The sequence below is a fragment of the Sceloporus occidentalis genome, unplaced genomic scaffold (genome assembly GCF_023333645.1).
Source record: "Sceloporus occidentalis isolate IW3139 unplaced genomic scaffold, rSceOcc1.0.p SCAF_5, whole genome shotgun sequence".
NCBI classification, from domain to species: Eukaryota; Metazoa; Chordata; class Lepidosauria; order Squamata; family Phrynosomatidae; genus Sceloporus; species Sceloporus occidentalis.
The window spans coordinates 36,695,783-36,720,196 of NW_028316985.1; the positions used below are offsets into that span (position 1 = coordinate 36,695,783).

The following is a 24,414-nucleotide window of genomic DNA, read 5'->3' on the forward strand; positions in this document are numbered from 1 at the left end:
TCCCAATTACACTTAGGGACTCATTAGATCATCCTGGTGCAATAAAGAAATGGTATATGGAGTTTGTCACCTGTAATAATTTTCTAATTAAGGTAGGAAAACCATTATAGCAACATCAAGATTTTGTGAACCATTATAAAATGACATTTCAGATAGATATTTTTATTGCATTTTCCCCCAAGATAAAGCAGCCTAATTTTAGTCCTGTGTGATAAGATGGTTATGATTCAATTTTCACATGTATTATCCACTGGATCATATGTACTGGCTGAAGTCTCCCCTACCTGGAATTCCAAAATCCAAAATATTCCAAAGTTGTCCACATGGGTGGCTGAGATAGTGACACTTTGCTTTCTGATGCTTCATTATACACAAATTTTATTTCATGTACAAAACTATTTAAAAATATTGTGTATAATTCAGGCTATGTGTATATAAGGTACAGTATATACACCACATAAATGAATGTCATGGTTAGACTTGGGTCCCATCTCCAAGATATCTCATTATGTATATGCAGATACTCCAAAATCCAAACCACTGGGAAATCCAAACCACTAGGTCCCAAGCATTTCAGATAACGAAGTCTCAACTTGTCATAGAGTTGAAAGAGACCACAAGGGCCGACCAATCCAACCCCTTGCCATGCAGGAACACACAGTTGAAGCACTCACACTATCCGACCTGTGTTTAAAAAACTTTAAACAAGGAGACTCTACTATACTCCATCGCAGCATATTCCACTGTAGAAAAACTTGTGTTGTCAGCAAGGTCTTGCTAAAGTTTAGGAAATGCCTTAATTTTCTCTTCCCTGTGCTAAATATACACAGCTGCCTAAACTGTTCCTCATTAGTACATGATTTTCAAATCTTTCGCCATTTTGGTCACCGTCCTCTGGACACGCTCCAGCTTGTTAATAACCCTCTTGAATTGTGGTGTCCAGAACTGAACACAATATTCCAGGTGAGGCCTGACCAAAGCAGATTGGAGTGGTACAGGTACTATTATTTTCCTTGATCTAAACACTACACTCCTATTGATGCAGCCTAGAATCATATTGGCTTTTTAGCTGCTGTACCACACTGTCATGTTCAGCTTGTGATCTACTAAGCATGTATTGTTGTCAAGTCAGGTGTCACCCATGCTATATCTCTGCCATTCTTTTTTCTCTCATAGTGTAATACCTAATATTTCACCTTGTTGAAATACATTTTGTTACTTTTGGCCCAGCTTTCTCATCTATTAAGGTCATTTTGAATTCTGTCCCTGTGCTCACAGATATTAGCTGCAGCTCGTAATTTGGTGTCATCTGCAAATTTGATAAGCATGGCCTCTGTTCCTTCATCCAAGTCATTGTTAAAGATGTTGAATAGCACTTAGCCCAGGACAGAACCCTTTGGCACCCCGCTAGTCACTTCTCTCCAGGATGAAGAGGAGCCATTGCTGAGCACCCTTTGGGTCCTGTTGTTCAACCAACTACAGATCCAAGGAACAGGTACATTGTATAGCCCACAAACTCTAATGACATCAGTGTAATAAAACCATGGTTTAATTTTAACTGTTGTGGAGTAGCACTTACGCAATCCTTTCTCAGATAATTTTTAATTTTAAAAGAAGGCTTTAACTTCTTTCACAGATTAATATAATTATTATTATTATTATTATTTATTTATTTATTTCTAGCCCACCCAATCACGAAGAATCCAGGCGGGTTACAACAATAAAATACATCAAGTGACAATAGAGTTTAAAAAAAATCAAACCCGAGACCTACCCCCCCCCCCAATTCCCAGTACTAAAACAGAATTAAACAGTAATAGTATTTAACCATTAAAAACATTAAAAAAATACTGTATATACTCATGTATAAGTCTAGAAATTTAGGTCAAAATATTTATCCAAAAAACCTGAGTCGACTTATCCATGGGTCAGTGTAGGTACTGTATCTTAACTCTTATTTAAAAGAAGGAACCATCCCCTGGTGAAAAGCAAGAGTATAATCTGTCCTAAAAGCACTGACCCCCTCTACTCCCTCATCCATCCAGCTTTAAAAGTAAGTACAAAGAGTTATGTCTGCTGGAATTTTGTAAGTTCTTTGACATTGTTTTGCTTTGCCTCATCCTTTAGATCCTTTGCTATGTGCCCCTAAATTTTACCCTCGACTTATCCATGGGTCATAGCAAAATCCATAATTTTGGCCCCAAAATTTGCCCTCGACTTATACATGAGGTCGACTTATAGTCGAGTATATACAGTAGGCAGAAACCTAGGCAGAGAATAATAGACAGATGAGGGGACAAATATCTCTATATCTGGGGACGGTAACTAAGTTGGAAAGGCCTGCCGGAAGAGATCCATCTTGAGTGCTTTCTTAAAAGCTGTCAGAGTGGAAATAGGTCGTTCTATAGTTTTGGAGCAGTAATACAAAAGGCCCTCTGGGAGACTGATGTTAGCCTAGACCTTTTTGGGTGTAGTAGATTTCTTCCAGAGGACCTTAGTGTGCAGGACGGACAATAGGGAAGAAGGTGTTTCCTCAAGTACTCTGGGCCCAAGCCATGTAGGGCTTTAAAGGTAATCACCAACACCTTGTACTTTGCCTGGAAACTAATAGGCAGCCAGTGCAGGGACTTCAAGAACGGTGTTATATGGTCATTCCTAGAAGTTCCCGTGATCAATCTGGCTGCCATATTTTGTACCAACTGAAGTTTTCGAACTTGGAACAAAGGTAGCCCCAAGTAGAGCACATTACAGAAGTCCAATCAAGAGGTTACCAGTGCAGGTACTACTGTTTCCAGGTCCCTCAGCTCCAAGAAGGGGTGCAGTTGGCGTATCAGACGAAGCTGATAGCAGGCGCTCCTGACTGTCGCATCCACCTGAGCTGTCAGTTAGAGCGACGAGTCAAGGAACACCCCCAGACTGCGAACAGAATCCTTCAGGGGAAGTGTGACCCCATCCAGAACTGGCTGACACAACTCCATTCTTGGATTCGGGGTTCCTATAGCAAGTACCTCCGTCTTACCTGGATTCAGCTTGAGTTGGTTTTCCCTCATCCAGTCCATTACCGCCCCAAGATAGGCATTCAGAGGAGAGATGCCATCCTTAGTCACTGCTTCAGCCCGAGACATAGAGAAGTATATTTGGGTGTCATCAGCGTACTGATAACACCCCGCCCCATGTCTCCAGATGATCTCACCCAGCGGCTTCATGTAAATGTTAAACAGCATTGGGGACAGAATTGCGCCTTGAAGGATGCCCGATTTGAGCTCCCTCTTGGCCGAACAACTGTCCCCAAGCGACACCATCTGGAACCTGCTCGAGAGGTAGGACCAGAACCACTGCAATGCAGTGCCTCCAATACCCAACTCTGTCAGCCGTTCCAGAAGGATACCATGGTCAATGGTATCGAAGGCCGCTGAGAGGTCCAAGAGCACCAGCAGGGTCACACTTCCCCTATCGATGCCCAGAAGGAGATCATCAACTAAGGCGACCATGGCAGTCTCAACTCCATGTCCCATCCTGAATCCGGTTTGAAATGGATCCAGAAAATCTGTTTCCTCCAAGACTGCTTGTAGTTGATTGGCAACTTCTCTCTCAATCACCTTGCTCAGAAATGGTAGTAGCGAGACTGGTCTATAGTTATTTCTATCCAGGGGGTCCAGGGAAGCCTTTTTTAAGAGTGGTCTTACTACTGCCTCCTTGAGACAGGAAGGCAGGGAGCCTTCCCTGAGGGATGCATCAATTATGTTTTTTAGCATCACCATGATTTTTTCTCCCCCTGGATAGCCAGCCATGTTGGGCAAGGGTCGAGAGGGCAAGGCATCTTTTTCAAACTACTTAGAAGCTTGTCCACATCCTCAGTACTTACCGACTCAAATTGATCCAGTCTAACAGTAATGGCGGAGGCACTGAATGCCTCTCTAGTTGTCTCTGTCCTCAAATTGGCATCCAAATCAGCTCTTATCTGAGAGATTTTATCTGCAAAATAATAATTAAAAGTGTCACAGCAGGCTTCAGAAGAATCTAATAAAGGGTTCTGGGTAGGAGGTAGTTGGGTTAAGTTCCTCACTACCCTGAACAGCTCAGCTGGATGAGATTTTGCAGACGCGATAGATGCAGAATTGAAGGATTTCTTAGCTGCATCTATCGCCACTTGATAAGACCTAAGAAAGGTCGAATGAAGTGTCTTACCGGATATGAGTTGAGATCTCTGCCACTGGCGCTCTAGTCGTTGTCTAGCCCGCTTCATTTGTCTAAGATCTTCTGTATACCAAGGGTTACGATTTTGAGCGGGTTGGAAAGGACGCTTGGGAGCGATCATGTCAATCGCTTTGGTAAAGTTGTTATTCCACGTATTAACCAGAGTTTTGACAGAATCGCCAGCACTGCCAACCGTAATACCCTCTAGGGCTTCTTGGAACCTGATGGGTTCCATCAGCCTTCGAGGGCAGACCATTCTAATCAGTCCTCCACCCCCGGAGAGAGGGATAGTGGCCTTCAGTCCAACCTTAACCAGGAAATGATCCGTCCATGACAAAGCAGAGATAGTAATTATCTCCGCCCATGGATATGCCTGTTCCATGCAGAAGACCACATTGAGGGCATGACCTGCGCAATGTGTAGGCTCGGAGACTATCTGAGAGAGGCCCATGTTTGTCATGGAAATATGAACCCCCGAGCTGCACCAGTAAGGTTAGTCAGCCCAGTCTCAAGGGGGATGTTGAGGTTGCCCAGGACCAGCAGCCTAGGTGACTCCAACACCAGCTCCGAGACTAGTTGCGTCAGCTCGGCTAGGGAGTCTGTTAGGTTATGGGGTGGACAATAAACCAACAGAATCCCCAGACTCCCTGGTCTTCAAGCTAAGGTAAATGCACTCGATGTGGTCTAATGCACGGATAGGTATCCTGATTAAGGTAAGGTTGTTTCTGTGGACCATGGCCACACACCCCTCCCAGCCCGCTTCCCCTCACCTGCTCATTGACGGAGTACCCGGCCGGAAGCGCCTGAGCCCAGGTTACAGAGCTGTCTGCTCCAAGCCAGGTCTCCATGATACAAGCCAGGTCAGCATTGTGATCTGTCGATAAGTCGTAGATGATTTGGGACTTATTCTTCACTGACCTGGCATTACATAACAGCAGAGAGAGGTTCGGTGGCTGGTTAGGCAAGCTCTCCAGATCTTTTGGGGGGTAGCAGGGCGAGTGGAAGGTGGAATAGGTATCACACATCTATCATGCCTTCCTCTGTAATGACCTCTTGCCCTGTTAACGCCATTAAATAGAAAACTAAAAATTATTCCTGGGCTGCAAATTAGGATCTGGTTTAAAAATCTGGTTTGTAGTCTCAAGTGTAAAGTATAATATGCTCGATCATATGAAAAATATTTTATTGATTTCATGATCCAGTTTGAATTTTTAAAATGCAGTTAAAGGAAAAAAGTGGAATCTTATGCATGTGTACTCAGTGAGTCCCATTGAGTAGTAGAGCATTGCTGCTTAAATGAAGCTTTCTGTGGGAGAAAATGTGGTTGAGGTTCTCGACTGGATTTCACTTTTCTTACCTTTTTGTGAGAATGTCATATTATTTTATTTATTCATTTATTTTATTCGCTATTTTATAGCTAATGCTACTTTCCTGTGTCCATGGCAATTTTCTTCTCCATTAATGTACACTTCATTTTGATATGTCATCTCCTGAAATTACTCTTGCTTTTTTTATGATTAGCCAACACATTTTCAATTACACTGGTTTTTTAATTTCATTAGCCAATTTATTTGCCAAATAAATTAAAGTCAGCAAATATCAGTTTCACTCCCATACTCAATTGTTAGCACAGCAGCCAAAGCCAAATCCTGATTGCCAAAGTCCATAAAATCATGAAAACCCCACAGTAGGAGCATAACAGAAGAGAGAAAGAGATTGGCCGGGGGGGGGGGGGACTGCTGATGGCATTTTTGTAAAATACTACTATCAGAATGACCTTTCAGCCTTAATCTGTTTATGATCAGTTCTCCAGGCTGTGTGTAAGTAGCAGCCTGGTCCCTCTCATAATTATAAAGATACTGCTGTGATGAGGTGTGGATTGTACTAGCTGTTCTTGGGACAAACATCTGGTTCATACACAAAGAGTTAATAACTGTTAAAATATTCATTACGAGATTTTGGGAAGATGGTTAATCTTGCATGATGTCCAGCAATATGTACATTTTTAAAATGTTCTATATATTCAGGGACACTTTCTTTTATTTAAACCAGTAGTCTATGGTGGTATAATTGAAGTTGTCATTCCATTTTGCCTATAAGCATGTATGGTTTACTGTTGCTGTTAAACCAATTTAGCTGTCAGTATGGTGGCCTGTATCATGGATGCTAAGTCTCAGTGTACTTGTTTTAAGAAATTCTGAATTAGAAATTCTAATTTCTACTTTTTAAATCAACATTGTTCATGCAATTCAAAAACGATAGGCTTAATCAAAAGCATGTCTTGCCTCCATTTCCCCACGCCGCATTATTATGGTGCACAACCAGTGGATTAAACATTTAATTATTCTGATTTCAAATATATGATTACATTATTCTCATAATTCTGTAATTGGTTACCCAGACGTTATGAATTACTTTACATTAGGAGATGTATTTTGTTCTTAAGGATGATGCTGTACTATGCAGCATATGCCACATTATGATATATTGCGCTTCAGTGTTTGGTATGAAACCAAATGAATTTCTTTTTGTATGTTGGTTGATTGTGTTTGGAACAGCTAATTGATATTCACAGAGTACTAAACTTAGGAGCAGCGAGACAGAATGCTTTTGCTTATTTTGTCCTGACTGTTTAGGTTTTTGTTAATTGATGCTTCACCTACTTGCAAATGGTTGGTTGTTCTTTGGTACCAATTAAAAACCTTTCCTGATGAATCATTCATGTTGATTAACTGTCTGTGGTGCATTATTGGACTCTGTATAATCAAGAGTATCAGTGTTGTTGCTGAATATTAGTACAACAATTTACTAATATTCAGCAATGACACTGCTACTCTTTATTTTACAGGGTCCAATAATGCACCACAGACAGTTAATCAACATGAACGAATCATCAGGAAAGGTTTTTAATTGGTACCAAAGAACAACCAACTATTTGAAAGTAAGTGTAGCATCAATGAATACCACATTTTCTCTGTTTCACTCAACAGAAGACATAACATAGTTGAACAGATAACGAAATAATTTGTTCAATGTGTTGACCTGAAACAGGTTACCTTGTAACTAGTAGTAGTAAAATCTCTTGGTAAAAATATAAATTACAGTCTTTATGTCAGAATATCAGAAAGAAGTTGCTTCAGTTGTCAGTGTTGATAAATTGAACTTCTAATTTCTATGCAAATTCTCCTGCAACATTAATTTTCTTATGGCGTGATATATTAGCACACAATTCTCCAGATATCTGTAGATGAGCCACAGTCAGATGCATGACCAGTTTTTACACTAAAGTAGTAGCTTATAGAGGAAGACCTTTGACTTAATGATCAAGTTCATTCATGGTTGCTTGTCCTGATGGCATCCTCATTACTTTTTCTTCCAAGTTTTTTTCTACAAAAAGTTTGTTTTTCTCCCAAGATGGTGTGGTTTTTTGTTTAGTTTTTGTTTTTGTTTGTTTGTTTTGCCAACAAGTAAATCTTTTATACCAAACTAATCATCACATTTGTACAGAATAACACCTTGGATTTGAAACTTGATTATAGAATATTTTAAATCTGGACACCACAATTAAAAAAGGACATTGAGAAACGAGCGCATCCAAAGGAGGGCGACTAAAATGGTGAAGGGTTTGTATGTTTAGCCTGGAGAAGAGAAGATTAAGAGGTGATATGATAGCCCTGTTTAAAAATTTGAAGGGATGTCATATTGAGGAGGGAGCAAGCTTGTTATCTGCTGCTCCAGAGAACAGGACCCGGAACAATGGATGCAAGCTCCAGGAAAAGAGATTCCACCTCAACATTAGGAGAAACTTCCTGACAGGAAGGGCTGTCCGACAGTGGAACACACTCCCTGTGTGTAGAGTCTCCTTCCTTTGAGGTCTTTAAGCAGAGGCTGGATGGCCATCTGTGGAGAGTGCTTTGATTGAGAGTTCCTGCATCGGAGGGGGTGGGACTGGATGGCCCTTGTTGTCCCTTCCAACTCTATAATTCTATGATTCTCTACAACACAGAGGTAAAGGTTAAAGTAGTAGTAGTTCGTTAAAGTAGTAATTGCAAAATAATGTCAAAGATTGTGTAATAGTGTCCACAATAGAAACAAATTATGGCATAGTGAAGTAGTACATGGAATCTAAAAGGAAATCTAAAAGGTACCTCTGACCAGTTTGCAAAGGCTATTTTTCCCATTGCACAAATCACCAATTAAGAAGACTTCCTCCACCCTTTGTCTAGTATTCTTAACAGACTAGAAGGCCTGCTGTAGGTCTGGTATGAGAACTAGGTAGGGTATGAAGTGAATCAAAGGACAGAGAAATCTTTTTCTGCCAGCCTGGTTGCATACGCCTAAATCTATGTGGTTTTCTTGGCAAGATTTGTTCAGAGAAGTTTCACCACTGTCCTGCTCTGAGGGTACGATTTAACCAAATTCACCCAGCGGATTTCCATGGTTGAGTGGTTTGGAGTCTGAGCGCCATGCTACCACTGGCTCTCCTGCTGTTTATTTATGCATACTTAGATGCACACCAAGTGATGATCACACAAAGTTCTGCTAGATACTACATTTAAATAGAATAATGCAATCTCTTTCAAATGTAGATTCCATAATCAAATGTAGATTCCAAATTTACAACCTAGCAATTAGCTCCTATGGAGAAAACATCAACTTTTTTGTGTGTGCTATCCTGGACTATTTATACAGCCTGGCTAGCAAAAGGAATCAATTTCTAAAACACTGAGCATGCTTAGTGGAAAGATGGCCCACAACTCTTTCATTTGTCCTTTTCAGAGGCATCCTAAGTCCGTGCAGATGTATTCACTGCGCCAGGTACTTGGCAGCCATAGAATATCAATTATACAGTATCAAGATCTATTCAAATCTGTATTAAGAATCTAAAAATGCATGTTGTGTTAAAGAACTCGGGGAACAAAAACTGTCAGTGCTGTTATGAACGAGAGTATGCTGACTTTAAATAGTTGCTTATTTTAAATTGTTGTTAGCTGCCTTTGGGTTGCCCTCTACTCATGGTGACCCTGTGAGGTCTCCAAGCCCCCCTATCATCTACCGCTCAGTTTCTGTAGGCTCAGGTTTTCCTGACTTAAGTCTATCCATCTGGCATGAGATTTCCCCCTCTTTCTAATGCCCTCTAACTTCCCCAGCATCATTGTCTTTTCTAATGAGTCATGCCTTCTCATGATGTGACCAAAGTGTGACAGCTTCAATTTAGTCATCTTGGTTGGCTTCCAGGAAGAGTTTAGGCTTGACTTGTTCTAGGACCCACTTGTCTTTTTGGCCATCCATGATGCTCTTAGCACTCTTCTCCAGCACCACATCTCAAACGAATTGCTTCTTCATATCTGCTTTCTTCACATTCCAGCTCTCATATCTGTACATATTAGTTTAAATACATGTTCCTGAATAAAAGTGCCCGGCCACAGAATGACTGCCCCCCACATCATGTATTAGCCCACCGCTCTGTCCTAGTTGTATTTTTTATTGTGTTTTTAATAGATATTTTAATTGTACATGTTTAATCCTGTTTTAAGGGGTGGAATTTGGGACATAATTTTGTAAATGTGGATTTTAATGTGTTGTGAGCTGCTTTGATTGTCTCGTCACAGAAATGCGGGATACAAATAAAAGTTTTATTATTATGTTATTAATTCAGGAAAAACTGAAGTCTTCGGGAATATTTTGATTGAATTGTGTTTCTGTAACTAAATTTTGTTATTTAATGCTCCTCTGAAGAAAAAGGACAATCAGGTAATTAAGTTTGGGTGATGCTGCATCTGAAAATATACTGTACACATTTCTGCCCATTAATGTGAAATAGATTTTGTTTTTAACGATACATAGTTTCAAAAAAGTAAAAGGAAGGTATGCTAACTGCCCACAGTTATTAACTGTCAGATACCTACGTGTAGAAAGTGTGTACTTTTGTTTAGCACAATTTTGGCATTTTAAAAATTAATTTAGTTCCTTGGATTCCCCCCCCCCCCCCCCCCATTTTTCTTATCTTCCTGTATCTCTTGAAAATCTGGTCTGGTAGGTTGGGAAACCTTACAGATCAGCATAGAAGGTGGTACCAATATGAGGACTACAGATAAGAACAGCTGAACACCCCCTTTTATTTATTTATTTACAGAAGCCCATAGATGGATCTAAGCAGATGTCAGTGCTATTGGATTTTGAGATTTTCAGGTATTTATAAGCAATCCACTAAGAGTAATTTCCAAAGAAGGTCTTTAAATTTGGTTGTCCTTAATATATTTCCTTGGTTCTAAGAGAAGCTAACAACAGAATTGAAACAGTGAAAGCTATACAAAATTAGAATAAAAGAATCAAATTAAAACTAAGACAGTTGACTATCATCTGTCAGGGATGTTTTGATTCTGTGTTCCTGCATGGCAAAGGTTTGGGCTGGATGGCCCTTGTGGTCTCTTCCAACTGTAGGATTCTATGATTCTATGAGATGTGGGAAATAAGTTTGTTCAAATGTGATATTTTACTTGCAGTTCCATAGCCAGTTCCTCAGAAAAATATCTGACTGAAGTCAGTGATCTTAATGGGCCCAATTGGTATAGAATTGGGTGTAAACTGAAGCATAAACCATATGGTGCTTTTCATAATTGGGTATTAAATACAACTACCTTTGACAGTTGAAAATACTTTCTAGAATGTTTTTATTCCATGAAAAAATAACATACTACTTCTTTATTAAACATAAGAAAAATAAGCATGCTGCACCAGATTACAGTATAATTGAAATTAACTGTTTTTATATAATTTCACATTATACTTTTTATAATGTAATCTATGGCACTGAAAATGTTTCCAGTTAAAATTTTCCGTCACTGATTCAGGGAGTATCTCAGTTCTTTACTTTTAAATGGACCAGCTAGGATTTCTTGAGAATGAACTCATTTTCTATAGGTTACACCAGATCAAGATGTTAATAATATCCAAACTCTTCAATATCATTGTTCTATTGTTCAAGAGGTATAGCTAACAATCAGTATACTTGCTCTCATTTTGAATTATCCCTTATTTTTCTGGTACCACAGAGAGACAGAAGGTGTGGCTTCAGTTCTGCTTATAGCAACCAGTGGCATCATTGAACTTCTGCTCCTTCATTCTTTTGTAGTCCAGTTGCTTTCAGTTCATAAGAAATATGGGTAGTTGCTATGGAGGCAATAGCAGAGCAATATTCCCCTGAGACTAAGAGTATATCATGGCTGTTGCCAGTGTAGATGTGGAAAATGAGATGTAGATGAGGAAAACTTTTGAAGAAATAAATACTAACACATACATTTCATATTTTAATATTGAGGGCAAGTTCTGAGAAGCATTAGGTCCCTAAATAATTGGATGCAGATGATTCTGGCACTGCTAACAGTGTTATACTCACAGTGTTATACTGTGCTTGTGCTGCTGTAATTCATAAAATTATCCCCATCAGAAGCATTTTGGTATTTGTATAGCAATGCAGACTCTGTCTTGGTAGAATATATCTTTAAGAATCTGAGACATTAAAACTGATTAGAAGATTAATGTTGAAGCAGCTGAGTTATCTCCAGTTTACAGTTTTGAGAAAGGTAAAAATTAAAGAGTATTTTGAAGCTATTGGGAATATATTAAATGTTCTTTTCACAGCTGAGTTGAGGAATGTATATATCCCCTTAAAAGGTGAAAACAAAACTATTGATATACAGTACTTTTAACAGTTTCATATACTTCCTATTTGTTGGTGCATGAAGGTTTGCTGTCCACAAATCGACAAAAAGCATCATATGGATTTTTGATAGCAAAGATGCTGGATTTAATGTACTAATTACTTCTCCCTGTAAACTGTTCTGAATGGAAGCTCATTGCTTGCCTTAGAACAGTGGTTTTCAAATGGTGGGGCAGGAGACCTGGAGGCCCTGATTCTCCCCTCCTCCCCGTCCCAGACCTTCTTTTGTCCTGGAAGGGAAGAGACAGGTGAAGAGGATGTTTGGAGCAGTTGCTTCTGCCTGAGAGAAGAGAAGAAGAGCAGGGAAGCTTCCTCGATTGTGGCCTTTGTGGAAAGGGGTGTGTGTATTCTGAACGACAGTTTCTTCTTTCCCCACCCATCCTGTCACTGCCTCAGTTCTCCAGATGAGATATTGCTGCAGACTCAACACAATACCTTACATACCTTGATGTGTGTGAGTGACTGTCTGCCACACACTAATTCTGTAACACACACAGTAATGCTCTTTTTCTGACTCTCCACCTCAGATACTTTCATTCACACACAGTCTCCCACACAAATTCTCTCTCATACACACACACACTGACACGTGCGTCATCTCTCTTTTACTTACTCGCATATGAGTTTGTGTATACTTGCATATACACAAGAGAATGAATGTTTCTGCATGAGAGAATAAATGTGTGTGTGAGTGAAAGAATGAATGAGCATGAATGTGTACATATCAGCACTGGCTTATGTGAGTGTGGCTGTATGTGAGAGAGCATATATGAAATTTACATGTGTTAAGTATTGAATTTATTTAAATAAAACTGTTCTGATTAGGTCAATGTTACTTTCTTATAAAATGTGAATATATATATAACATTCAAACAAAATACACACACCACACAAAATATATGTCGAGGGGGGACACGCTGTCCATACATAGATGTAAAGGGCATTACAAGGGTAAAAAGCTTGAGAACCACTGCCTTACAATCCTTGTGTAAAAGATAGTGTTTCATCGTTGAAGTTGCCCAGGCAAAATCTGTAGCAGTTTGTTTAGAGTAATTTGTCCTTTGCTAACAAATCTACCTGCTTTATACTTACTCAAAGGATAACCCAATTATTATAGGCTATATGCCAGCAGCTTGCCAGGTTCTCAAGTTTTCTTACCATCAGCTGCTTGAAGTCATTTTAGTTGGCTGGGTCAAAACTGGTCTTGCTTATGGAAGCATATGCTTTATCACTAAATGTGTCTCTCCTCAATAAGTGTAAACTTATAAATGTAATTGTTAATTGTTGAATTAGATAGAAATCATGACCAAAAGCCATGTTAGATTCACCATAAGTCAGAAATGGATTGAAAGCTAGCAGCAACAAGGCAGAAATAGTGGGAAAAGCACTAGAAATCAGTCAAATGTCTTGGTCTTTAAAGTGGGGTGACCAGGGAAAAATGCAGCAGTAAATACCCTAAAAGGTACTGGATCCTGTCTGATCTTAGAAGCTAAGCAGAGTTGGTCCTGGTTAGTACTTGGATGGGAGAACACCCAATGAATATCAGATGCTCTAGGCTATATTTCCAGGAAGGAACTAGCTCTGCTTAAGAAAACCCCATGAAAAATTCATAGGGTCACCATAAATCAGCTTGCAACTTGAAGACATATACACACAAAGTTCAGTATAATTTAAATAGGCATGGTTGCCATATAATGACATAGTGCAAGAAATATTACTTTTTCTACAGCTGTTGTAAAGATAAACATTATTAAAATACAGATATTAATGCATACATTCTCCCTCTTTAATGGAAGTAATATTTTTTCTCATGCTTACATAGAATGGATAGTTTGAAGTTAGATGTCTTGTATTTCAAAGTTGTATTGTAATTTGTCATTTTCTGAAGTTTCTGTTTGACTTGTGTGTACAGGGCTCCCTTTTCTATGCACATTTCTTTGAATCCAGGTCATGCAGAGCAAGTGAGATGATAAAATTTATTGGACCACTTAATATTAAATCAGTACCTCTTTTCAGTAAAGTCGTAAAAACTCTTCACTTTAGATAAGTGGTCTTTCTGACAGTTCACATGGCTCATATTATTTACATGTTCATGACAAAGGTGGGTAAGCCAGTGCAGTTTAGAGCCTGGGTTTTTCTTAAAAGTATAAACTGGGGCTGTAAATTAGGAATTTTTGGCATGCCAGGATTTTCGTCTATGTTGTGTGTATTGTTTGCCTTCAGGTTGTTTCCAACTTATGGCAACCCTAAGGCAAACATATAATGTGCTTGTCATGGCAGTTTTCTTCATAGGTTTGTCATTGCCATCCTCTGAGGCTGAGACCATGTGATTTACCTAGGATCACCCAGTGCATTTCCATGTCCAAGCCAGAATTCAAACCTTGGTCTCCAGAGTCATAGTCTAAACCCTCAAACCACTAACCACACCGGGATCTTCATACATTTTCCTAAATATATTTCTGCTGTACACATGTCCAGATGGTTGAGCATCTCTTTACCTGTGTTAATTTCCAGTTTGTAGCCAGGTATAAAATTTTATTACACCCAGAATACAAATCACATTTAACAGCTGTATCTGGATTGAACAAAGTCTTGAAATTTTGACATTATGGATTGAGAAGTGGTTTCTCTGTTTTGTGAAAAACAAATATATGCCATACTTGTTCTCATATCTTATTTTACTGCTTAGACTTAGTTTACTGCTTTAATGTAATTAAAGGCTTCATTCATAATTTAGCATATAAAATTGCACTCTTGTGCAAACCTGCAATATTTAAAAAATACAAAAGTTTTAATTTCATGAAAGCAAAATTAGGGAAATGTGCTGTATTAAAGAGAAACTGTAAACTGCTGTATTCTATGGCAGTGCTTATTATGCTATTAAATGTTATGTGCTGGCATTCCCCCCCCCCCCCCCCCAGTGTTGCTGAGATTGTGGGACGGTGTATGTAGCTATATTGTGGAAGAACTGAAAAGTTCAGAGAGGTGTTGGTTATTACCTTTAAAGCCCTACATGGCTTGGGCCCGAGTTACTTGTGGGAATGTTTCTCCCTACACAATCCGCCCCACACTCTGAGGATATCCAGGAAGTATTTACTAGAACACCATAAGACCAGGTTAACTACAACTTCCCACAGAGCATTCACTACTATGGCCCTTGAACTGTGGAATACCCTGCCGGAAGAGATCTGTCTTATTACCACCTTAGATGCCTTTTAAGAAGGAACTTAAGATGGATCTCACCCGGCGGGCTTATCCACCCAACCTTATATAAGAGATCATTAAAATGAAATGTTCCACTTCGGACTATGACTGCATGATTATTGGATGATTAGACGATGGTCTAGCTATTTTATTGCACTAATGTTATTATTTTATTAACTATATTTTTACACTGTATCGTACTATTTTATTGATGTAATCCCAGCTCGATCCTCAGGGAGAGGTGAGAAATATAAATAAAAATTATTATTATTATTATTATTATTATTATTATTATTATTATTATTATTATTAAGAGTCTATGGGGAGGGCAGAGAAAGTTTTTCAAAGAGATGTTTGATGGATTCTCCTTGACTTGTGTCTTAAATCCTGCTAGATATTATCAGGACTTTGGCTAATTGTTTTCCCTGATGAATGTAAAAAATTCTGTGTAGACAGCAAGGTTGCACCGGGTTTTTTTGCCTTTTACATCATTAAGGCATACAAGCTTCAGCTTATTATAGTATGGAAAAGTTGATCGGTATTTTACTCTGACTTACTGCTTAAATCCTTTGTCTATCTTTATCTTAACTGATGAGATAGTCATTTCAGCACAGTTCTTTTGGTGTCTTAAACAGTTCAGACGTGTGTATTTTTAAATTACAGACTAACTCTTGTGATGAATAAAAGATTATTGTGCTTTAGGAAACAGGGCCATAACTGTTATCAGCTAAGATGCAAACATTATAGCTGTACAGACATGTAGTGGTGATTTTCATCTTGTGAATTAGTAAAGAATCTCCCACAATGACATATAAACAAGAGTAATAGGAAAAATACGTGCATACTGGCATTTAAAATAACTTACAATGAATCCACAGTGAAACAGGCACCTTTTAGCTGAATTTGGATGCAACAGGAAATCATAGTTTAGTTCTGCATGCGTGTGTCTTGGAATCACATGTTCCACCCCCATGCAGGTGCAGAGAGATTAGAAACACATACTTCCATTTTCAGCTAACTGGAGATTTATAGTTTCATGACAACAGAATAGGTTGTGATTGAATCAAACCAATAAGGCAACATGGTTCCCTCTAGATGAGTGGGAACACAACCCCAATAATTCTGACTTGATCGCTATAGTCCAGCACATCTAGACACCAAGTAGTCTTGTTGGAGAGCCCAAAGGCTAACACGTGGGATTTTGAAGACTCCAGTGAGATGCAAGACATAGAAACTGATTACAGTTGTACGTACTGGTTAGAGCTAGAGCTGCCGCTAGTTTACCAACTGTGTTGTTAGGATAAATTTATATTTCTTTTGTGGAGCTTTTAGAATCATGTCTGTTTTGTGTTTGGGGGATTGAATTTATGAGTATGGTAACTGGAGTATAAAGCAGAACATGTGGCATTGGGAAGTGTAAGTGTTTGTTAAGAAAAGGGAGTTAAAACATCTATATGTTTTTCACCTTCCAGATTGTGGGAGCATGTCTGCAGTTCTGTCTGTGCCTAGTTGGCTAATAGGAAAGGATATACTGTATCACGGTGTCATCAAGTTCTAGTTCAATGAATGGAAAAAGGTAATTTACCTAAAAGGTGTCTGTGAGTTCTGGTGCAATAGCAGCAAGAAGGGAGGAGGTTTTGTCATTGGTCAACTACCTTGTCCATTGTTGACTCACTTCAAGGGTTTATAGCTGGTGTTGAATGCAGGAGACAAGCTTACAATAGAGATTTGTCTAGAACATGGTACTGAGGGCCCCAGTACAGTGTGCCCGCGTTATATGCGGACTTGAGCGTACGTGCTCTGGGGAGTGCAAGGGGCACAAGGGACGGCACGTCCCATTCAAAGGAAAGGGATGCGTAACCATGGCGTGTGCACTGTTGCGCGCACAAGCCCCATTCAAATTAATGGGGATGGAGCATAGGCGGGATTCGCCTTACGGGGGGGCAGAATGGATCCCTTGCGTAGGCAAGGGTCCACTGTACTTCGCATTTTAGGGATCTTCATTGTTCTCTCTAAGACTACCTTGGCAGGGGCACTTTAAAATTTCTTAGCATCCATGTCAATCATGAGCTTATCTCAAATAATATGTGGTTCAGTATGTATGGAAGGACCTGGTTTTCTCTTTTAGTTGAGAAAATGATGATCTGCATGTGACAAGCAGTATTAACTCTATTCACTTGAACAGAGCATTACCTGTTCAGGCTTCAGGTTGCTTGTACCTTCTGCATGGGTGGCAAACTGCATGGGTGGCAAAGTATGAATGCTCATAAATCTAGATACTAATAAATCCAGATGGCATCTGAGAACTCAGTGTTTTCTTTTGTTATTGCAGGGTTAACCAGCAGTCTTGCTCAGACCATTGTCTCTATAAGGAGTATGGGAAATGACTTAAACTAGCAGTATGAACATTCAAACACTTTTATAGTCTTACTAGCTTCTTTATATAGGCTCTTGAATAACAGGCCTGGGGAATAGTGGTGATTTTAGGGTTACTCCTTGTCCTACTCCAGAGTAAGATATTTTTTCTTAATGTTACTCCTACTCCTGTAAAAACCTCTTACTCCTTTACTCCTTACTCCTATTCCCCAGCCCTGGGGAAAAGCCCTGGTTGCTTTGCGAGGCTGGTGTATGTGTGTGACTCTACAGGCCGCCCCTTTTTGCACCGGATCTGAGCTGCGGCAGCCTCATGCCGCAATCTCAATCCTGCCTTTCGAGGACACAAAAAGGAGCTGCAAAAAGTGGCTCCTTTTTGCGCCATCGAAAGGGCGCCATAGCTGTGGTGGCGCAGCTATATGGCATCCCTTCAGCGCTGCATTATCTGGATGCAGTGTTGGCAGTGCACCATGACGCCACGTGCTGCAGCCCCAGTCTGTAAAGGCCCTAAGGCGGGGTACAGACCGCCGCTTTGCAGCGGTCTGGCACCGCCGCCAGAAGGTCCGCGGGGGAGCCGGAGCCTTCAAACGGCCCGACTCCCGCGCGGACCGAAAAAAGAAGCTCCAAAATGGAGCTTCTTTTTGCGTCGCGTTTGCGACGTAGCGAGGCGCCAGGGGCGCGCTCGCTACGTCAGCAGCGGCGCGACGCGTCTGGACGCTGTGCGTCCGATGCGTAAAGATGGCGGCGCCCATGTAGAAGGGGCGCCGCCATCTTGTACGGACGGAGTCCGTACTAGACCATGGGGCGTCTAAAAGAGACGCCCCTTTTTTAAAATGGGACGTCCGGAGGACGTCCCAAATGTCCGTGTAGAAAGCCTCTAAGTGTCTCTCTTTGCCTCCCAGTCCCTTCCCCAGTGCAATATAATAAAATGTTTTTTTGGTGTTTGCATGTACAATATAGGCCCGTTACAGACCGCCCAAAAGGGGCGGTCTCAAGCCGCTGCCGGTTGCAGCGTGGAGGAGCCGCAGCAGCCAAACCACGCGACTCCTCCGCGCTGCAAAAAAGAGCGCAAAAATTGTGCTCCTTCCGGCAACCCGGAACAGATGTTGCAAGTGCCAAAGCGCGCACTCGCGACGTCTCTTCTGGGTTGGGACGTGCGGACGCAGAGCGTCCGCTACGTCAAGATGGCGGTGCCCATCTGTATAGGGTGCCGCTATCTTGACGTATCGGTTACGCGCGAGGGGCAAGGCGCGTCCGGAAGCGCCGCCCCTCACGCGTAATCGCGGCGCAAGTACGGCGCCTCTTAGGCCCGTCTGTAACGCGCCAATAACAGGAATAAGTAGTAACAAATATAATTTGATACTCATTATTCCTACTCCTATAAAAAAACCTCTTATGCCATATAGGCCTACTCCTTGTCCCCAGCCCTGTTGAATAAAACAGTTGGAGAGCAAAGATCTGTTTTGTTCTGTTTGCAAGAAATTTTGCATGTAAATGTCATATTGTTTAGATGTGTGCTGATATGAAGAGTACCGTTGATAGAAATGGGTAATGTCTTAGCATGCTATGAATACTTTTTAGCTTTTGCAGTGTCAATATATGGGTAAGCAGCTTGGACATTTCATATTAACTAGTTATTCTCAAGATTCTCACTAATCTTGGGCTGCAAATTTGACCAGCGCTGTTATATGGAACCCAAAGGCTGTCATTGTGTTGTTGAGAAATGTTGTGGTTTCCACTGCATTAAAGGAAGTTGTAGTAAAACTTTCAGTGAATAAACCAAATTTAGATCGTGTGGCTTTGAATAATTAATGTCCAGTATTAAATTGATGACTCTTAAGAAATAGTTTTTTGTGGGTTGTTCAGGCTATGTAGCCATGTTCTAAAAGAGTTTATTGCTGATGTTTCACCAGCATCTGTGGCTGGCATTTTCAGAGAAGATGACTTTTCTCTTAAGAAGGTTATTTGGGGGAAGCTTCTCAACTCCAAGTAAACTTGAATGATGCTGATTATTTAGACCAAGTGGATTGCAAGCCTGTATGTGGGCCACCACCAACCTTTTTGCAGATGCTGCTGCTATAAATAACAGCAAAGTCCCAAGTGGGAAAGATGGAGCTCAGGGAACCCTAGCCTTGTTTTTCAACAGAATTGCATTACCAGTGGACTGGTGAGGTTAGATTGCTTCTGGAAGGCTTTGTTCTAGGAGATATCATATTACAGTGATTCCAATCCTTTCTGGAAAAGCAGGCTTGAATGTGATTTTGGGGGATTTGAGAACATTGCCTATAGTGGGCCACGAGGACGCATTTGCAGATACTCAGAGAAAGAGACCCCACCATCTCTCTAGGCAAATTGTTCTATGACCAAACTGCTTTTACTCTCTTCCATTGCATTAGTATGCTAGTACCTGAAGTATTTTCTACCCTACAAGTTGGGTTTTTTTTTAAAAAAAAAAAATACCACTAGTGTCTTGTTACTGTTTACAGAAGCCCATTGAGTAGGAAGAGAAACAAGGAAGGAGGAAGCTTTTGTTTTGAGAACTGAGATTCTTGAAAAGGGGGACTCACTTTGCTTCTCTTGAGGAAAAAATGATTTCAAAAAAAAGACAACTTGTTCAAGGAAGAAAGGTTCCCCATCATATTAAGGTCCCCCCACCCCAAATATTTGCAGTACCGTTTCTTGAATATCATAACAGTTCCTTCAAGCTTGTGGGTACGCCACTCTTCTGCTTGTGCATTTAGAATCCTTCAGAAGAAATGCACAGATGTACACACTGGAAACAATGTAAATGGCCATGCTAGTGCTACCTCGTAGCACTGGATTATCTGTGTGTGGGCCTGATCCAAAGTGCTGGACTTTAAAACCTTTTATACACTTACTATCAGCTTTCACTATTATGCCAGCTGTTATCCTTCCTAGAACTGGAGGACTTGATGATGCTAGTACACATACTGGCAACCTCAAGCCTTGGACTTCTGTAATGCTCTGCATTCGGCTACCTCTGTCCCAAGTTTAGAAACTTAAGTTAGTTTAAAAAACATGGCTGCCAGGTTGGTTACTGGCACATTTAGAGAAGAGATTCATCAACTGGAGATACCGTGACTGTGTTTAAAATAGAAGTAAAGACAATTATTTTATGAAGGCCTATCCAGATTATTTTAAAATTATGATTAATTTTAAAGTACATATTGATTGTTTTAACATGCATTGGCTTTGTATGTTCCCTTCTAGATCCATTTCAGTTGTGATGTGCTTTTAAAACGTGTGCCGTCTTGAAATCCTATGCTGGGAGAAAGTCAGGATATAAATTAAATTGTACATGTTGTACTGGCCTTCATATAGAAATGCATTTCCCCCCACATGTACTGCATATACTTATATATAAGTATATAAATTTTAGTCAAAAAAATTAACTCAAAGAACCTAGGTCGACTTATCCATGGGTCAATGTAAAGTACTGTACTTTAACTCTTATTTTTAAAAAATTTAAAGGAACCATCCTGTTCTCTTGAGTAAAGTAGCAAAAAGAGGAGAGCTTAGTCTCTCCTAGGAGAACATAAAAGTAGCACTGACCACCTCTGCTTCCTTGTTCTCAACACTGCTTCTGAACTTTTTGAATGTCTGGGTTGGAAAATAGTGATGGTTGCAGCTCTTTACCGCTTACCCTCAAAGGAGCACCAAGAGGAATTGGGCGTTGAAGGAACTGAATAAGAGGTGTGTATGTTCACCAGCTTTTCTGAGTTAAAATCGGGCAGTAAAGTTAAAGGCTATCATCACTGCTAATGTAGTCATCATTTTCTTTGCTTTGCCTTTTCGGCCTTTCAACGTGTATGCATTTTCTTAGTCCCGCCTGTGCCTGGTGGCCTGTTCCACACATCACATAGCCAGCATTTGCTATTGTTTCCTCCTCATCCATCCAGCCTTTAGGGTGAACAGAAATAGTTTCTGTATGCCTGCCATAATTTTTTAAAGTCATTTTCTTTTGCTTTGTTCTTTACTTGCTTTGTTACTTGCCTCTTAAATTTTACCCTTCATTTATCCATAGATTGTATCAAACACCATATTTGTGCCCCTAAAACCTGTCCTCAAGTATTTCTAATTGGGTGAGAATATTTTCCCTTCAAAAATCTAGTAATCAATACATCAGTTATCTGTTCTTCTTGGTGTACTGTTCAAAGAAAACAATCCTTGTCCTGATACTTGGTGAACAATTTTCTTCCTTTAGGAGTGATTCATTTAGTTGCTGTCCTGATTTAAATGCAGCACTAAAACAACTGAACTTTCTCTTTGTCCCTGGTTCATTTACCCTAATCCCAGAGAGGTTCTCCAGTCTCAGAGGGAACCTTAGGGAAGTGTAGCTGTTCATAGAAGTTCTTTTCATATTCAAGAGTGTTCCTACCTTGAACATCAGATTTCCGTGTCTCATATTTACTGTAACATGAGAAAGAGTAAAGGAAGAATCATTTTTCTTTTCATATTCTAACTACTGTGTTCCACAGACAGCATTTATGTTTACTCTTTGATTATTATTTTTTCAGGTTCTCAACTGGGCCTAGTAAACAAACCTTCAAGATAGTATGTAGATGTATTTTAAACCTGTTCTTTACTTACTCTTATGTTTCAAGCTCAAGGGAAGATTAATAAGCTATTTAAATACTGAGCAATTCCAAACAAATATGCGTTTTCTTGTATATATCGAGTAATCTTGCATAGTTGGCTACTTAGCAATAGCAAGTAATAGCAAGTACCTTTCTTTACCACTTATCAGTGCACTTAAACACTCCCTAAGCTGTTTACAGTGTATAAGCTAATTGCCCCCAACAAGCTGGGTACTCATTTTAGCAACCTCGGAAGGATGCCAGATTGAGTCAACTCTGAACCCCTGGCTAGTATTGAACTCACAACCTTGTGGTTTGTGAGTGAGTGGCTGCTGAACAGGCATTTAACTACTGTGTTGCCTTTCGACATGTATGCATTTTCTTAGTCCCTTATCAGTCATGACAGTCAACTGGTTTATTAGTTTATTATTCCAACTGTAGGTCAGCTGGCTGAGATCTGTATAGAAGAGAAACTGGTACAGAATTAGAAGCTGCGTCTCAGTGTTGGCTTTGGACAAATTCTGGTGGTCACTGAATGGGTGTAGATGTTGCCAATATTAGGAAACTTTTTTTCCTTCTCAGGCATTCTTGGATATAATACTTGGTTGGGTCCCATATACCTGAAATTATCTCAATTCTTGGAAGAACAAAATGTAAATGCCCATCTTCCCATTTCAGGATTGTAATTGGATGAATCCTTTGTGGCTGAAACATTACTGCCTATGTCTGATCTTTGTCTCATATCTTATTTGATTACAACTCCGGAGAATTAGAAAACTTGTGTTTTTGTGACTTTTTTCTTGGCCCAATAAAAGGCATTGCCCTAATGTGAATTTTGATTTTTTTAAAAAAAAATTGGACAGTGCAGGGTTTTCCCTTTTGGTTGTTAACAATGATTAGTCATTTTAAAAGGCTTATTTGATGGTTTTAGTGCCATATAAAACACCTTCTATACAAGTCTCTGGACTTCTTCCTATTTATTTTTTAAAAAACTAAAATATTATAGCAGGATGTAAAACATAGAATGTAGTGTTACATGAATTAAACCATGAATGTGCTGAATAAAAATTTACATCTAATTCAAACATGCAGCCCTCTACTGTCTACTCCATTCCTTAGGACTGGGCCAGCTGGAAGCAAGCATTTACATTTTTCAATAGCGACAGTAACATTTTTTCACACAGTACATTGTTTACATTATTTCTTGGCTCTACACTTCTGTCTAATACTGAGTTGTAAATTAGATTTGCTTTTCTGTCTACCATTGATTAAGTGTATTACATGATTGATTAGTTTTTTCTGTAGGAAATAATAGAGTTAATACATAGCTGCAGGAGACGGAATAAAGATAAATTCTTCCATTCCAGAATTTGGTCTTCACAATTATATTTTTCAACAGATACTTGTAACATCATTTGTCAGTTCACTTCTGTGAGTGTACCATCTAATAGCAGGGTTAGGGGGAAACTGTTTTAAAACAAAATAAAAGAAGGGACAGGTTTGGGGATTTAAGTTGATTTTGTTGTTGTTGTAGTTTAAACCAAGTTTTTTAATGTTAATGTTCTCATGAAAAAAATTGATTCATGCTATTTATTATCCCTGTTAAATCTGAATATATATAGACTGTACATAATAAAGCATACAGAATACTCTCAGAGATAGATGGAAATAAGAATAAGTTAATGTTATGCATTAGCTCTACTTATTACTTACACTGTAATTAAATCTGAACAAATACAAAAATGTAAATCATTTTCTGAGAAACATACCGAAAAGAAGTGTGCAAAGGGATCTTGCAGCACCTTTGAGACATAATTGAAAGATAGAAGTTGGTAGCATGAACTTTCATATTTATGTTAATTGAAGGATTTGTTGCTAAATGGCATTTCTTGCACTATAAAATATAGCAGTTACAAAGAAGCAGCTGACACTGGATACTGGTGTAAGACTGAACAACATCCAATAAACCCTTAAATTTAAAATGATTAAATTCAAGCAGTCATTGTTGTTCTACCAAGATACTGTAGTTGGAAAATGGTAATAATGCCCAGACTTCTTTTTAAAAAAGGAGTTTCCGAAGAGCATATCATTGCATTTTTGCCAAAATATGTTGCTTAATTTTTTTATCTTAGAAAACTCATTTCAGAGGGGGCAAAGGACCTATCTGATGTTCTGGTTTTTGGAATAAAAAATATATAGATGAATAAATTTTATTTTAAAACTCTTAACAGAGAGAAGGAGCAAGAAAAGGAAGAACAGTTAATGGAAGACAAGAAAAGAAAGAAAGAGGATAAGAAAAAGAAGGAATCTGCTCAGAAG

At 39.5% G+C, this 24,414-nt stretch overlaps 1 protein-coding gene across 11 annotated transcripts in view; it reads left to right on the forward strand.

Moving 5' to 3' along the window:
- Positions 1-24,414, forward strand: part of TNRC6B (trinucleotide repeat containing adaptor 6B) — a 154,280-nt gene that overhangs the window by 56,208 nt on the left and 73,658 nt on the right. For 7 of the 11 annotated variants that reach the window (XM_089523662.1, XM_089523663.1, XM_089523665.1 and 4 more), the window contains one exon: positions 24,327-24,414. In XM_089523662.1, coding sequence (XP_089379788.1) covers positions 24,327-24,414 — 88 coding nt within the window. Of the gene's footprint in view, positions 1-10,333; positions 10,390-16,596; positions 16,701-24,326 lie in introns of all 11 variants that reach the window. The other 4 variants (XM_089523671.1, XM_089523670.1, XM_089523669.1 and 1 more) reach the window with 3 other exon arrangements.